The sequence below is a fragment of the Arctopsyche grandis genome, chromosome 3, assembly GCF_051622035.1.
Source record: "Arctopsyche grandis isolate Sample6627 chromosome 3, ASM5162203v2, whole genome shotgun sequence".
NCBI lineage: Eukaryota > Metazoa > Arthropoda > Insecta > Trichoptera > Hydropsychidae > Arctopsyche > Arctopsyche grandis.
In genome coordinates, this window is record NC_135357.1 from 20532117 (window position 1) to 20551173 (window position 19057).

General features: G+C 33.5%; 1 protein-coding gene across 5 annotated transcripts in view; it reads left to right on the forward strand.

Moving 5' to 3' along the window:
• Nucleotides 1-19057, forward strand: part of Sema1a (semaphorin 1a) — a 306626-nt gene that overhangs the window by 245411 nt on the left and 42158 nt on the right. For all 5 annotated transcript variants that reach the window (XM_077428190.1, XM_077428188.1, XM_077428189.1 and 2 more), the window contains one exon: nucleotides 15936-16032. In XM_077428190.1, the coding sequence (XP_077284316.1) occupies nucleotides 15936-16032 (97 nt within the window). The remainder of the gene's footprint in view (nucleotides 1-15935; nucleotides 16033-19057) is intronic.

A 19057-nucleotide genomic window follows, 5' to 3' on the forward strand; every position in this document is an offset into this window, starting at 1 on the left:
CGCAGTTTCGATCCCAGTTTTATTGGTTACAACGACTAATTTGTGGACACCTCGAACCCGCAAACTGCATGGCGCAATCCGCATATTGTCTCTCGGTATGGTAGGTAGCTGACCTGGCTTCATATTTATTATCCCTGCAAGATTATATCCTCTGCAACGACGCGTTGGGCTTACGACTAATTGTCCGAAACCGACAACTTCCTACTAATTGTCTTCGGCCTGCCGATGGAGGCTGCATAGGCGATTTCGTGAATTCTAGACGACTAGTTGTTAGCGATAAAATTCCCCGGATAATGAACGTGTTGTGCGAGGATGTGCAATCCGAATCTTCCAGCCTCAAATCGGCATGTATCGCAATTAATATGTCATTTGTGCGTGTAAATTTCATTAATTTCATCCCTTTATTGATCGTTTGTGTGTCGCTCAAACTGTGTAATGCTTTCGTTTTGTAATTCGCTACATTTATTTTTAAACCTTCGTGAATTTATTAATTTAAAATGTTGTGCAAATAATTTACAAAATCCTTTTTGAGTGCCACTCCCGGTGTCGAGTAAAATATCATCTTTTCGTAGGCGGACTTCGTAATGTATTAGTGTCTATGGAAACGCTCACACGAGCGAACGATATTTTCATATGCTACCATTTCAGGACGATTTCACTTCTGACTAAGTAACTCCTACCTTTAAATTAATAATTTTCTTCTACTTCCAAAAACATGAACACATTTAATAGGCGTATTTCAAGAGAGAACGCTTTGGAGCTTAAGTCTTCAGCTGAAAATCGGCACTTGTTCACCTTCCGTTATAAATACAACAACCGGGGGTGTTTTTATTTTCTGGTGATCTCTCGTTAATAATCTTAACGATTTTCTGTTCACGTCATTTCGATCTGCTTCTACATTTTTAACAGTGTTTTATTTTTCCGGTATCATTTTTCAAGCTGATAGTGCTTACTGCTAGACTTTGCAATGTATATTAACTATCACGATTTTATTTTTAAACATACATATAGTATAAAAATACTATATTTATGTATAAGTATACGTTGTCTAGCATTTGAATAAAAAAATATGCTCAGGATTAAACATTAAATAAAACAAGCTTTTAATTTTGCATATATTGATAATAAATTTAGTTTTTTTATTTTTAATGTCTCTTTTTATTATTTTAGTATGTACTACAGTTTCATTCCTCTTCATTTTTTTTTATCATTAGTAAATGAACTTTATTTTCGTAATTCAATACATTTTAGATAAAAAGTCTCAGCTGGAATAAATTCCCCGAGGAACGCTTTCTTTTCTCATATTTTTTAAATTATTTAAGGAATTTAAGTTTAACGATCTTTTAATTAAATATATTAAAAAAAAAATGCTTATTTTTTTGCCAAATTTTAAGTTTGACAAAAATATCCCTTCATTATATTAAAATATTATAATTCTAAGCATTTGAATTATTTCCAGTTTTATTTTTTTTTATTTTGCCGATATATCGTTACCGATATATCTTATTTAATCGTGGAAACGTATAGGATCGTAGAACGTGTCAAATTCGTAATCTTGTTTCTGCAAAATATTCTATCTATCGTCAATAGGCTTAAAGAGGAATTAAAAGATTTTATGACACTAGAATTACCCCATCGACACCAATGTACATTTTATGCATTGTTAATAAATTTAAACAGTGAGGATTAGTTGTAGATCTCAAATGATATCACAGAAAACACAAAAAAGTAACGAAAAAGAAAAGGAAAAGAGGGTACATCATAATGGCTCACAATCACCAGATTTTTTTTATTTTTCGCTCATTTGCTAAAAATTACCAAATAAAAAATGGATCTTTTTTTTCCATTTTGTTATATCAAAATTAAGTTGGAATGTGACTTCTGCCGCAACTTATGTATACAATAATATTTTTTTTAAATAATTAATCATATACAACGTAAATACGCCAATAATTTATTTTCTTTAAGGAGGTAAGCAGAGTTACATAAAATTAAAAAAAGACTGTTTTAATATCAAATTACCTTCCGTTCCGGGATCGATCTGTGTCTATTTTGTTACGTTATATTACGTTACGATGCGTCGTAACCTCCCCCTCCCTCCACTCCTTTCCTGTGAATGCTTGCGTATGCTCGCACTCGTCCAACTCCATTATTTACCAGCGCTTCCCAAATTAGAGTGTACCCATCAAATAATTCACGTCCTTATGGTAGTAATATATGTACTTGCTGACGCTGGAATCATCACTTATTCGATATTTAAATCTTTCATCGAAAATATTAGCCCCGTGTTTGTGCAATATACCCAGATTCAAATTATTTTCCAGTGACTTTTCAGTAATTATTTCGATGCGTTTATTCAATTTGGTCAATCGGATTATTCCGGTGGATTATATGTATGTACTATATGTATCGATTAAATTTTTGCAATTGAGTTGTATACATCTGGCAAAGTTAGAGATGTCTCTTGCGGGTAACCGGACAATGCCAAATTTGGCAATGTTCCAATTATGGTCGTTTCTGCGTTCAGCAAATGACAAGGGATCGTCTATGCCCGAAACGTATAGGATTGCTAAAATGCTTTCTGAAATGGTTGTCTCAACAGCCGCAACGAAATCTATCCAATTTGACCAAACATATGCTATTATATATTTTGACATATTTCCATATTGCCTCTTTTTTTCGGTGTAATATTTTTGCTTTCTTCCTATTATATAATATAATATATCACATATCTTCATTCGTATTTTTATGCTGGTTTTTCTAGTTTTTCTTTTTACCTTCGACGCTTTCCCCATCCTTTTCCAATTCGATATGTATTTTTTGTTCAAAAAATTTGGGTTTTGGATTTGAAGCATCCTATAGGCACATGATCAATGTGCCCTACATATGTACATACATACATAGTATCTGGTGTTTCGTTCTTGTGAATTTTCACGTTTTACGTTTGGCCACGTACGCGGGTTTGTTTTATTGACCCGATCGCTTCTAAAATTCCCTTTTCGCAAAAAGCTCCCCGCCCCATTAATTATTCGTTGTTTGCTTGAAATACCTTGTTTTTCGGCTTCTGGGTTAAACGCCGCTTGAGGATAATTTTCCTCTTCGTCTACAATACAGACCAACATAAATTAGACCCTTACGCTGTTTGACCTCTATACATCGCGTCCTTCCTATACACCAATTGGACTCCTCTTTCGTTCTCGTTTGCACACAACTTTTCAAATCACCATTTTCCATCACAAAATTGACCCCGTCGTTATAATCCGATGCTTGGCTTTTGTCTTTGTTGCGTGTTTCGTTTCACTTTTTTAAATATATATATGTATGTATGTAGGTATATGTACATACATATAGTTGCTAGATCGAAAAAATAAGTAATTCACTATAAATTCACATTTATTTACTTCATTTATATTCAAATTATATTATTACTTTTCTGTATAGAAAATGTGAGCCTTTTTGAACACTTAAAGATAGAAGATTCACTGGATTAAGCCTGAACGCGGTCGGTGATATTTTAATATATTTATTTTTTATGGTTACGGTGAACTTTGGAGAATTTATGTACTTGTTCGCCCATTGTTCTTTTATTCTTCTGTACATTTCGATGGTTTCGAATTTGGATGGAAAGACACAGAGGTCAACAGGGAATCAACCTTTTAGATTAAACGTGAGAGCAGTATATTTTTTGCGCCCAAAATCGAAGAGCTTTTAAAGAGCTCGTTTTTCCTTTGTAATTTTTATCACAGACTCTACCCGAAATTTACAGCATTTTCATTAATTCTCAGATAAAATGTTTTCTTTTACCATTCAATTAATAATAAACTTTGATGTTATGAAGGACATTTTTATTTTATACATTTATGTACACATGTATTAATATTCTGAACTTGCATACTTACCCCAAATCGTATCGCTTTTTATCTATCCCTTCATTCCGCACTCGTGAACTTGAATAGTGTATTAGTGTGATCGCTTATTGTCGATTTTTCAAATATCAAATTCGGAAAAAAAATATCTCAATACATTTTCCGCCCCTTTTCATCCTCGTCGGAGAATCGTTTTTCTTTTGTGTACGCACGTATAATACATACACATACATTTATTTTTAAGTATCACATATCTACATGATGCATTGTACATACATACAAATATATTTGTATATTTATATGTATATAACTTTTACTCGACACTTATGTATATTCTTCGGTTGATTTGTTTATCATAAATTCAATACGATCGTGTTCTCGCTTCTTTATATCGGCTTACCATGTATGTATGTATATATGTATATGTTAGATACATATACATATAGGCACATATCACAAATGTACCCCTATAAAAGGCTTTACATTTCTTATAACCAACCTTCGAGTCCCAATTCGCGTAAACGTAATTGATTGATGATGAGTATTTATTCTACACACATATGTATATCAATGTAAGTATTATATTGCCTATACTTATTATATACATATATATATATATATATATATATATATATGTATATATAATATATACTTCTTACAGATGCTGTGAATGCTGACAATAGTTTTTTTTAATTAAAAATATAACATATTCAAACTCCAAAATGTTGTTATAATATACATATGTACATAAATAAAAGTAAAGTAAATCAAGTAATTGATAGGTTTTTAATATTAAATTTTAAATGTAGTTGTATATTATGCAGTACTACACGTCAAAAGCTTGGCAAAGCACTGCACGGACACACTACTTTTATTCATACTATGCAGCACCGTCCGTTTTCGGCATGTTCTTACTTGTTTTTGAAAATGTTAATATGCGCATGACAGCCCTTTCTTTGGAACGGGTGCAATCGCCTCTATAACATCATTCGTGAATATATCCACAATGGTCAAAGAAAACCGGTTCTGCTTGGTACATTTCAGTCACATGTACTGCTGTTTAATATTAATTGATCGAGTCGTTTACTGCTGTTACGGATACGCCACGTAAACCATATGAATGTGTCCATAAATAAAGTCTTAAATAATATTTTTCGTACTGCTGTTAACGTGCAGTTGCCGATATGTACTGTGCTAGTTAAGACTTCCAATCCCGGGATCCCGGTGTTTTCCGGTACCGTGAATCCCGCTGCCAAAACTAGTCTGAATACCGGAATTACGGTGCTGACTGAATTTTTTTTTTTTAAATATTATTTTTACAAAAATAATATGGAAAAAACATAAAACAACATTATATAATGAACAGTGGTGGCATGAGCAATGAGTGGCATGAGCAGTCCATTTGTTTGCCATCCGTTTCGACGCCGGCTTGCCGTTTCCAAGAAATGGTATGAACGGCCTGTATTGTGTCGCAGATATTGTGCTCAACCGCAATGATATTTGAAACATATTTTAACTGATTCGAACTCAGAATCGACCACTGATTTTCGTTATCTAGAAAAAATGTGTGTATCTATGTTTCTGTTTGAGTGTCTGTATGTTTATTGTGTGTCAGTGTATTTTGGAGATTTTTTGAACACTGTTCGTCCTATCGAACTAAAACTTAGTATTGGTTACTGAAATTTTTATCGATACACCGTAATTTTTTAAGTTCACCGAAAATGGTATGTACCTTCCCTTATATGTAGGTGTCTTCTTTCTTTTTAAGTTTTAAAATTAAATTATCTCCCAAACCACTCGTCAAATCGTACTGAAATTTTTTACTTGTAATAGAAATTATTAATATTATACCCCAATATTTTTTCCTAAACCGAAAGTAGTACTTTTAATTTAGAGAATCAAGGTTTATTTATGTTTTTCTAAGAAATCCTTTAATTTATTGAACTGAAATTTTACCAAGTTATGTATAAAAGTTGGTAAGCATCCGTCAGCCAGAAGTGGCAGTGTACTCTTGTTCAATTTTTTCTTCCACTATTTTTTTCGACCCCTTTAACATGTGTGCTCTTCACGTAAAAATTCAAGTATAATTATTGTATCAATGTGATGAAAATAAAAAAAAATCACTTAATATAATAAACCGGAAGCGGGATTTTTTCCTCTTAGAAAAGTCAAAAATGTTGTGACAACGATTCTTTCCACGCCCTGAACATATTTAGCTGAAAATTTATATTTGTATTATTTTTGTACTAACATAGAGTTGATAAGGTTTTGGTCGAAATTTGTAAGCCGGAATTGGAACTTTTGTCTATTGTAAGTTTTCCTGCATTTGTGTTCAATTTGTATTGAAAATGCTCATAGCCGGTATTTGTGAACGTGTATGTACTACATACATATGTATGTTCGATTATCGAATTTTGTTTTTTATCCTTATATTCCTCAAATACTTAGATAAAGTCGTAGGTTGGTCACATCCGATTTTTTTACATAAAGTAAATGTAATTGGAGTTTTTTTTTATATTAGGTGGATTGTTTCGATGAATAATTACTAGACGGTACATACTATTTGTAAAAAACGAATCAATAAATCAAAGCGATGTTTTTTACTTTATTTAATTACATTTTCGGATGTGTTTTATTTAATCTTAGAAATTGATGGATGCGAACCGAAAATTTAAAGAATGTAGCCAAACTCTCAAAATTAGTACGCCAATATGGGAGTATTTTTTGCGTGGAACATCGGGACAGTTTGCCAAATTCACTTGAACGTTTTTGAAATTTGAAAAATTGCAATTGAACTTTTTTTCTTATTCATTTGAAATCCCGGTGCTAGCACCGGGATCCCGGGATCGGGAATTCCCAGCACCGCAATCCAGGTGCTGAAGTAACCTTCCGGGATTGGAAGCACTAGTGCTAGTATAAATGAACCTTGATTCGTTCATAATTCCAATTCTATTTGCTAAAACGTACAACCTGGTTTGTAATGTAAATTGTTGCCATGTATAGAAAACTCTGTCGCTTTTCTCATATTGTATAATATTATACTTGTGTGCACCTTTATATATGCTATGGTATAATACATACTTACGCTATGATATAATACATCATACATCTTTATTTATTGTATTTGTGAATTTGTGAACCTACCTATATATTGTACATATATCGTAAATATTTGCGTGAATTGAATCTGAAGAGATACATTCTGTAATCTGTACATATGTATGTATATATATATATATATATATATATATATATATATATATATATATATATATATAATACATATGTATTATACATATATGTATATACATATAATCACTTAAGTCTTATCGATAGTTTTATACCAGTACGTAATGTTGTATACGACTTTTTTCAGGCGTATAGTGAAATCTTGGCTTTGGTAACAACTTGGCAAACTTTTTTCATTTCCAGCCGTCATAATAATCGCCTCTAGGGCAAATGATGGCCTTTCCCAGCTATCTGCCGACAGACGGTAAACATTACCGGCAAATAGAGGGTTCGTTGATTGCATACCTTGAATATACATACAATATCTATGTATGTACGTGTCCGCAAGTGATATTTGCATCAGTTTGAACTATAAGAACGAAAAGGTTTTATTTTTTATTTAATATTTTTAATGATAAATCTTAAATGAATATGAATATATTTTCAAGATAGAGATGTTTAATTTGTACTGTCCGGACTGAAATATGTCTTATATTTATTAATAATACATAAATTCTGATATCTATCTGAACCTTTTCTTTAAAAGGGTCAGCAAAAAATCTAATATCTGATTTGCCCGGGAACTATCCTTAAATAAAATTCAACATTAGTATAATTGATAGTTATTTGAAGCATCGATTATTTTTTATAAATATGTTCTTACATATATGTATGAAATAACGTGAACATTTTTTTGTTTATAATTAGTCCTCGAATTTTAAAAAGGACAATATTATTGTGGGGCGAGGCAAGTTGCCAATTGACCGTATTTGTAATGTACACATTATACAAATAGCATATTTTATTAGATGATAAATTAGTAGAAGTTATAAATAATTATTTACATTTAGATCAAATAATAGACATTTCCGGTAGTAAAGAAGAAGAAATAAGGAGACGTATGAAATTAGGATGGAGTGCATTTGGACGAATGAATGTTGTTTTTAATTAAATAAAGGAGGTTTGTAAAAATGCCACTCTGTCTGAAGAAAAGATCTTCGATAAATGCGTTTTGCCAGTGATGACATATGGATGTGAAACTTGGACATTGAACGCCAAGATGCTACACAAAGTCCAATGCACTCAAAGAAGTATGGAACGCCGTATGCTCGGCATAACGAGGAAAGACAGGAAGCGGAACACGTGAGTGAGAAGTATGACAAGGGTGGATAGAGTGAAGAGATTGAAATAGCAATGGGCGGGCCACGTGACTAGAAAAATGGATGAAAAGTGGACATAAGAAGTACTAGAATGGTACCCAAGAGAATGCAAAAAGGTAAAAGGAAGATCGTAGGGAAGATGGGTAGACGAAATTAGGAAAATTTGTTTGGTTAGATGGATGAGAGTTGCGTAAAACAGAAACGAGTGGAAGCGTGTTGGAGAGGCCTTCATCCAGCAATGGATAGTGAGCGACTCTAGATGTTGATGATGATGATATGAATTAAAAACCTAGTGAATACAACGCTCTCTTCTTCCACAATCAACTTAAAAATATCCTTGGCGCATGCACTATTTTCTTAGTAGCAATTTCAAGCATCATATTCGTAATCAGTGGGCTTGAATTAGTAAAGATTGTGAGCTTATTCGAATAAAAAAAATTTTTTTTTTGTTTATAAAAATTAAAATAATTTTTTAATTATTTATTTCGCATTATTATTATAAATTGTGGACATTATTATCTTAAGATAAATACATGTGTATATATTTGATGAAAACTAGTCGTTAATTGATTCCAAAGGATTACATCCACTATATATAATTGTAAAAATAACTCGAAAATAAATATATACGCATACATAAAGCAAGGTAAGATATATTTTTATCGTGAAAGCTATTGGTGTGATTCGATTTTTTGCATGAGTAATTCTGGTGAGTGGGTCAATCGTACAAGTGAAGTTGCGCGTGCGTAATCGCTCGTTTTCCGCATGTATTCGCCGTTTGTTATTTGTCACTCTTTGTATCGGGTGTTTGTCTAGCTACTCGTAGGAGAGTCCAGAGCCCACACCCATGAGACCCACCCTCCTATTTCTCGTTCCCTTCCTACCCCATCTCGCACCTCCACCGTCCTTCGTCCGGCCTGTTCGCCGGCCTGGAAGAAACTAATTATCGGGTTTAATCGGGTTTTCCGGGACTCGTTCTATCCACTACGCATTTTGCAGGTTCGCTCGGCCCGCCTCTACTCCCGATCGCTCCTTTCGTAATTGAATCATCGCTCGGATGAAAAATGTAATATCTGCGGATAATGCGATTTTAATTTGGAAATATCCTGCTGGATCTCGTCTCTGTTCCGGTCCCACCCTCCGCCTCCTACCAATCCTATCTGCCAGTCGTTCTCGTTGTTCTACGATAATTCTTTAGCACTTTTTTATTTGACTTGCACATTCACCCCCACGGACGTCTCGTAATGAACAAACTGTCTAAGTTGACGTCGCCTAGAAATGGCAATCGGATTCATTCATTCGATAGATATCAATTCGATTTTCGTTTCAGGTGTCGCTTCTCTTTTAAGAAATTCTCAAACCATCTTAAAAATATATTCAATGCGGTACTATTTGTTATCTTCGTTATATCAACCGATACACTATTAATGGTTTCTAATTTTGATATGTTCTTACGTCTACATATATAAATAATCTAATATTTTAAAATTATTATATGTACGTATATACATATGTATTTTTATTTCTGATCATGGTATTATTTAATTTATTTGAAGGTTGAAATGTGCGAAAAGAACAACAAAAGTTTAACTCAGTCCACTTTTAACAGTCCAATCTTTTCTTTCTTTTTGTTTCAAAATTAAGTCTTGTAAAATGAAATTGAGTCTCGTATAATAAATCAAATAAGGAAGGAAAGCGTGAAGTCTACGAAAGCAACCCGATTTTTCGTGTTTGTCGGAAAATTAAAACTTCACATCTCTCACTGGGAAAATGGAATCAGAATTAATACATTTCAAATGTGCATTACATTTACTGAATTAATACTATTGATTTTACCTATCTATATATGTACATATGTGTGATTACAATTAAAAAAAAAGTAATAATAATAGCGATAGAGATATTCATAGAACGAGGTTTGAGAAGAGCGAACGAACCGGGTGCACCTTAGGCGGTCGTTGTTGGGTCGCTGCACCGAGTTTTAATTTCCTGCCTAGCAATTGTGCAAATTCTGCAGTTAAATCTGCCTCTCCTCTATTATCTGCCGCCGGCTTAACCCCTTCGCCACCGCTCCTCGCTTCGAATTCTTTATCGTGCAGTTCCGTCCGAACTGCACTTCACGGCTCGGCCCCTCCACATTGCAATAGAATGTTCAAATCGAATGTACAATTTCGACATTCTTCGCATTATACTTACTTGCATACATTATATACCACACACATATGTTCATATGTATGTATGTATGTATGTATCCATACGATGGCAAAAGCGATCAGCTATAATTTGATTAAATTTAGTTGTCGTTGCAATTTTTTTAATGTTTTCATATTTTATCAGCACGTTGAGAAGTTTTTAAAACATTAAATTTGATAGATTCATATTTAAAACTAAGTGCAATAGCTCGACGTACATATGTACATATGCTATTTTTTATATGTACATATATATATATGTAGGTGTGTATGTATGTTTATGTATATATGTGTATTTTTATATTTATGTATGTATGTATGTGTATTTGTGTATACGTGTAAGTATTTGTGTATATATGGATGGTGTATATATATGTTTATATAATTGTCTTTGGCCAGGAAGGTGCATAGAACTTACCTGTTAGGCCTTCTTGGTGTAAATTAAATAAAAAAATAAAAAATAAATAAAAATAAATGTATGTATACATATTAGCCAGCAGCATAGCTCGGTCGTTAAATTTCTGCTTAGCGTCGAGAGGCGCCGGGCTCGATCCCATGAGCTGACCTCGATTGAAAAGAACTTTTCGAATGAAAAGAGTATATCTGTATTGCTGCTGGTCATACCTGGATATTTGTGACTCCAAGTCGATCGTTTCCTATCAGAGTTTGCCAATTTTTTCTGATTTCATTGTTGAAACGGTTTAAAATTGGCTAAATATTCTTCCTACTTACTATGTCACCACTATTTGAGATTGATTAATGTACAATGAAATGTATGTACAATTCATAGATGTCTCGTTAATTTGTGAATTTTTCAGTGTCTCGTAATTCAGCGACTTGTATAGTAAAAAAAAAAAGCTGCAATGTTTGTAATTGGCCAGGAAGGCGCATTGGGGTTACCTGTAAGGCCTTCCTGATATATATGTTTAAAATAAATAAATAATAAAATAAATAAATATGACCAATAGCATTCCCCGTATCATCGGAATTATCTATTTTATTTATATAATTATAGCTATTTAGCTAATTAAAAAATACATTCTTAATTACTTCACTGTAAAATTTTATATATAAATTTACATATATGTACTGTCCTTCACAGAGGTGTCTCCTCGCACCTCGCAAGAATGCATCTACGGACTTAACGCACTCAGGGAAGCCATTGTACACGAGCACACCTATGAAAGACACCACCAGCTGTCTTATTTTTTCTTTACTCTACCTACAACGAAATTGTTCTTATTTCTAATATAATAACTATGGATATCTTTATTTCTTATTGTTAAGTCCAAAAATACTTAGGTAATAACTTATGATCTAACTTATGTGTGTGCAATATTTTATGCCAATTAATTTTTCTATTGTTTACATGTATGTAGGTAGGTAAATAGTTTTTACCGTTTTTTTAAATTAAACAATATAAATTTTCGTCAGGTCTGCCACAGGGCAAGTATCTCATCTATGGTTTCTAGTCAGGTAGTACACAAGCATTCCACCTATACACGCTCTGGACCAGAGCATCGCAACGTGTGGACCGCGGCACTTGTAGTAGCGTATAGCACCATATAGACCTAACGCGTGTGAGGGATCATTTTTTTTCTTTTTTTGTTTAACCATGGCGACGACTTGGAACTACCCTGTAATGTCATTATGGGAAAATTATAATAAATAAATAAAATATGTTGTAAAATAGGTTTTATAATATTCAATCTTTAATGCTTAATTATTACGCCTTACCTTATATAGGTACATATGTATGCATGGTTACTCTGTGTTGATTGCCACTCGTAGATTTTCAATTGAGTTTATGCTTTTTGTACACACATGCATACATACATTGCTCAAATTTTAATTTGAACGAGTGTGTCTATGTGTATAAAAGGGTATTATATTTCAAATTGGTGTAATTGGGGACGGCTGGTCGACAGTTGTGGCACCGCAGGTACTACGGCGTTGAACTGCCGCCATTGTTGTGCGGGCGTCTGCTCCAAGTTTTAATTAAAACCTGCCCCCACAACGATATGGAACTTTTAATGGCTTATATTAAACGATTTGGCATACATTCTCGCACGTATTCGCGATTTCCGATTGTCATCATAAATAAATCAGCCTGCATGGCATTCGCAATATCAAAATTTCGTACCTATTTACATATTATATATCCACATATTTGGATAAGTACGAATTTGTGCACGTCTTTCAATTGAAATCTCATATTGATTATAATTTCGTCGTATTGTATTTCATCTTTGTTCGCCGTGTGTACATAAGTAGGAGGTTTCGACTGAGTTTCATAGTTATCGTTGATGAAACCGCTTGTTAGTTTGAAGCCGCCTGTCTGCCTGTCGTAGCGGTTTATAGCCACGGTAATATAATGGTTGTTGGCTCATTAGCGTCCTTTTGTAGCCAACTGCTCGCTGCTTCTCTTACTACTGGCTACTGGTTTTGAATCTTAGGTGTTTCAGCGTTATATACCCGTTCGAAAACTGAAACCCTAGAAATTTCACACCTCATTGCATTTATGGGTTGTGAAATTTAACTGCAACCACAGCATGCAATGCTTTCGATTGTGTGATCACGGATTCTATCCCTGGTGCGTGCTGCTGGCCAGACCTTGCATATATGACTCCAAGATCGATCAAAGTTTATCTGATTTCATTGAGACGGTTCCAACAAATTGACATCCCTGTCCTATCTCTCTCGCAAAAATTGAGTTATTGAGCATCTCGATTTTCGCTGATTTGTATTAATATTGCAAATTTGTCCATATGTCTCTATGGATGTTATCGTTGTTTGCATTTGCCTTGTACCTATATACTCTTACAATTCTTTTGACCATCCATTTCGTGTTTAATGTAAATATATAATTAATAGTTAGCCAGCAGTATGGCTCGGTGGTTGCGTTTATGTTTAACACCGAGAGGTTGCCGGGTTTGATCCCGTGCTAATCTTTAATGCGGCTGGTCAGATTTGGATATTTATGACTCCAATTCGATCGTTTCCTATCAGAGTTTGCCAATTTATCTGATTTCATTTTTGAAACGGTTCCTTGAAAATAATTGGCAAAAACCATCCTACCATGTCACAAATATCTGAATTTAATTTATGTAGAATCTGTAGAAAAAAATATGTACAAGTCTAAATCCTTAGATAACTCTATGGATTAATTAATTGTTAATTTCATGTTCTTCAGCCTCTCGAAATACAGCGATTTATGTAATTAAAATGCTGCAATTTTTTTAATTAATTGTCTAAGAAGGCGAATTGGGGTTTATCTGTTAGACCACCCTGTTATACATATATCCTTTATAAATAAAATAAAATAAAATATTTACGTTTTATAGAATTAATAATTCTTAATTTGTAAAGCACACTCATCGCATTGGAGTTATCTGCCAAGACGAGTGTTCATGATTGATTGAATAAAATAAAAATATCCCATATATGTACATATGTATATACAATATTAGAGCTGTTTTGATATTGTATGTAGGTACTTACAATATTGCATGAAATGATCGTGTTACTATATGATTTTACCCAGTGAGTGAAAAAAATATTTCCTTATCTCGGTTACAATGTGTTTTCTTAAACGACTTAAGCACACCATTTTTCATGTATTTGAGTCGGTCTCGTTTGATACGAATCGAGAGCCATTTTGAATGTATATCACACTCGTTCCGAGGTAAACACGAACATTATACATCTGCGAATGCCCAATAAATCATAGGCAATAACACCATAATGCCTTAACCGTTTCTCTACGACGCGTATCGTAAACCTTTTTGAGCTTATTTTTCTTCTTCAAGACATCAACGTACACTCGTCTCATAAGGGCGTTTTAAATGCTCGTCGGTCCGCTCGAAGTATCGTATCCAAAATCTCCGTATACCCCCGTTTGAGGTTTCGCGTGCGTATTTTGACGTTTAAATATGTCTTCTGCGGTTTATATAAAGCATACATTGGTTTAAATGGGGTTGTCAGGCCCTGCTCTACGACAGGCAATTGTGAAAATAAACAAGTCATTCGATCCCTGCGGATGACTCAATGTTCCCCGCACCGTCCTCACATATTTTTCTCATTTTCGCAAACACCTCCTAGAGGAAAATATATTTTCCGGCAGTCATATATGTAGTATGTGTATGTATGTATGTATGTATGTATGTATATGTACATTCACCGGTTGATCGATAGGTGTGTTGTTATCCGAGCACCGAAATAACAAGGAGACCCGTGAATGGCCGCCATAAATAATACTTAGGAGCGACTCGGCCCCGATGCTTGATTCTCACTTATTTTCTTTCGCAAGTTTTTTTTTTGAAATTCTACCTTACGTGTTTCGTATGCGTTCGCGTTTCCTCTTTTGATATATGATTGTTAGGCCATTTTCCACGCTTATTATTCTGTACAGTAACAACACATCTACATATAAATTCGTTTCCTCTGCATCGATTTACTTTATTTCTTCATTATACAGTCCATTATATAATGTGAACATAATAATGTATGGTATAATATAAATACATCATTTTATATTGTGTTTTGTTATCGCACACAGGCTATTGATTATGTCGGCATATTAAAATTTCATTAAATAATTCATACAGTGTGTTAGGGAAGTACGTATGTATGTATGTATGTACATATTTTACCCTCGGGACAAATCTGATATATTATTCATAAGGAAATTTGTGATCAATTTCTTTTTAAGTGTTTCCCTATCGAGAAGTTTCTAATTGAATTTTTATCTATAATATGATATTCACCCCAAACGGCCTAAAGCGAAACGCTTATAAATATTTATCGAAAATTTAAACTAATTCGCTTACTTTTTTGATCGTGATAATTTCTATTGAATTTTTTTCATACTGATACTGATTAAGATAAATATGATTTCGAATAGATGACTTACGATTCGCATGGGTCTGACAATCGGCACCTTCTATAGCTTTTTTTTCGTCGTCTTGCGAGCTTTGCAGAAATTAGGTAAACTCCGGAAAAGTTTCCGTCAAATAAATCACAAAGTAAAGTTGTCCACATCCTTTTCTTATTTGGCGTTTGCCTATGGAAGATTCTTTCGCTTTGCGAGGAAAGAAAAAAGTTTCGGTGATTTTTCGTTATTTGAACGTTTCTTTTCCAATTTTTCTTGGCGATTGTTCGTTATATTTACTTGTAAAACTGTGAACATTTTTCTAATATGTATGTGTATGTGTATTATTCTATAGTTATTGTTTTGATATAGTGCATTGTTATTGGTTCACTTAATCAGATTTCAAGTTTTATTTAAATAATTTCAAATTTAATTTTCAATTATTTGAAAACATATGAATTAATATTTAACCAAGTTCAACTGAAAGAAGTTTTTTCATGTGATTATTCCATATATATTTTACATACAAATGTATGTACATAAATAATTATGTATAAACGTAACATGTACCTACATATGTACATATGATTTTATATTAATTTTTATATGTTTGTTTCAGGCGCCGATGAAGTTCACAAATTCACAGGAAATGATTCTCACGTCGATCATTTTCGAACCGTATACAGAGAAGGAAATTATTTATTAGTCGGTGGACGGTGAGTAATTATATTTATTTTTAATTTAAAATTAATTAGATTAGATATGTATGTCAAAGTTTTTCGTATAAAACAGCTTGCGTTTTATAATTTGAAATGACCCATTCTGACGCATTATCGATTCTCGATATCTTCACGCGAACGTCCTTTCGCCGAATCCATTATCGGCTGAGTCTGATTTTTTCTTCGTAAAGAAAATTAAATCCAGTCATTGTCCCATAACGTCTGACCGATCCTTTTGTCCTTTGGTGATTCTTTATAAATCTCTTTTTTATTCGACCGTATCCCGCCCCCTCTTTGCCCGCTTCTCTTTTGCTCTCGATCGAGTCCTTTTAAAATCGCAACGATGCTGCCCCGAACGGGGGGAGAGAATGGCCTAAGGTTGCCGGCCCTGTACGAAAATGCAGGAAATTGTTCATTTTATCAGAACCAGTCGAGTGGGAAAATTGAAAAACAATTTTCTTCTTATTCGGCTCAGCCCGGCTTACACGAACTAAAATTCTTCGAAATCTTATTCTTTCATATAGAAAATGTATAATGTATATATAATACATAGGTACATACATAAGTAAGTATGTATTGCTTTGTGCATTACATATTTTTAACAAGGAATATTGACATGAATTTATATGATCTTAAGGAAAGCGCAACATAGTGTATTAAATAAGTGTAGGTACATATGTGTATATGAATAAAATTTTCCATTTTTCGTAAATATTTATGGATTTCTATCTCACAAAGTTAAACAACTTTTATATTACAGACTTGCGTTTATTTTAAGATTCTTATAAAAATGTACATACATGAGCCGTTAATATATTAGCCGTTATATTTGAAAATCCAATTTTCAGTTCCAAAAACATTATTTATGTTTGACGAAATTCACAAAATTCTTTTCATTCGATATGTTCAGAATTTTGGAAACGCAGAATAAACGTATTACAGGCCACCAGTATTTTTGAATATTATTAAACACAAAATATTATATTCAAGAAAAGTGAACTTATGCTACTTTCAAATATAACGCCTCATATATGTACTAATTTTCTATGGAAAAATGTCTCGGTCGTCAAATTGTTGGTAATTCGAGACATTTTTTTTTAATCTTGCTTATTGATCGGGAATTTTTCAAGGATTATGAGGCTGTGTTGCTTTATTTTACTCCCTCTCTCTTTCTCTTATAACTGCTTTGCGAAGATAGCCATCTGGAATTTATAAGGCAATCATGTTTGTCGGTCCAATAAAAATCTCCATCCGACGCCAGATCATGTCCATTAACGTCACCTTAACGGCGGCCAGGGCCCTTTTCCCCTGATTTTCCGATCTTCGCCGCTATCTTTTCTGTAAATCTTAATCAAGAAACCGTGGCTCGAATGGGAGAGATATACCGCTGGGGAAAATTTTTTATCTCGGTTCGATCGCACGCTTCCAGCTTACCAATTACTTCTTTTCTTCTTTTCTAGACGAACGTATTCTGTGGCAGATTCCTCCACAAACCACCCGCTACTTCTTTACTTCCACACAAACATGCACATCCCGATTAAAAATATCGCTTCGCTTCAATCAATTGCACAGAACAAACGAATTTGAAAAATCGAAATTATTACTACCATACCATCTCTTACTCTAATAATTTATTTTTTATATTTCATTATGACGCTGGAAATATAATATCAAACTTTTACCGAGCATTTCAAATTATTTCGTACCATCGAATGTTTCACTATTTATGCGCCCGTTAATAATTATCGATTTTTATTTTCTTTTTAAGCCGATAGTCCTGGGGTCGTTGTTTATTGGAACACGCCCTCCCCTGATACAGCCCTGTAATTTTATGAGGGATTTTCATGGTCCTTTTTTTTCTTTTCGCAACCTCCCCTTTCCGATATAACTAATATCATAAAATGGTTCGCGCGCGTACAGTCTCATTCACTAAGTTCCGGCGATATTTCACAGTGCCCATACCACCCCATACCTTACACACATATATAAAGGTGTTTTTATTCATCCATATATATCCCTAAAGCTCCCTCTCTTCTATCCTGAATTTGGCTTGTCTTTTGTATTTACGCTGCAGACTGTGGTTTCTTATGCGCAATGTCACGGTTAGGTCATTCACTCAAAATGGTCTGGTTTGTTAAAACAGGTATACATATGTACATATGTAAATATAATTGTAATGTTGTATCCAAAACTAGTTTGAACTTTGATCTATGGCTAATTCTTGAATACGTGTTTCGATATTTTTAAATCTGCAAATAAAATCGTAATATTTTCAATCGTTGTGATTAGTATCAATACCAATTAAATTTTATTATGACGGTAGGTAAGTAAGACTTCTTAATCCACGACCATTAATCTTCTTCGCGTTTCTTTCTAGTTTAGTGTCTCTCGAGACTTCTATCTTTCAGTGTCTTATCGTTATCTGCTGGCTCACCGGGAGTTTCATACATATATGTATGTATGTATGTATATGTATACTTGTAAAATGAATATGTACGTGTATATTTCTTCTTTAATTTGTCGTCAAATATAAACCGACACTTGTTATATTATAAATTTCAAGATAAACCGTTTTATTATAAAGTGACTGTAAATTACACAAGTTTGCATATATGTACATATATTTCATAGATATATGTACATACGTAGGTATAAACCAACGTAACGTGTTGACATTATTGCGATTTACATATCTAAACTACGCCAAAGGTTTTGTCAGACGAATTCGTTCAGGCATATAGATGACATTCACTTAAGGTAATGTGAAACAAGTCCGTAGACAGAAAAATAGTCCATTTCAATATATAGACGCCGTTCCGCATAATATATCATCGGCAACATGATGTACGAGCATCGTTACATACAATTCATCCGCTCCTTCCTATATTAAACATATCTGAGGCATTACGGGGCACGTAGTCGATCTGTACTTGTCCGTTTACGTGGCCAGAATACAGTCAAAGCTGAAAAAAGAACTTCAAGGCTTCTAGTCATTTGGTCGATTTTTTTTTTATTCCCCTCA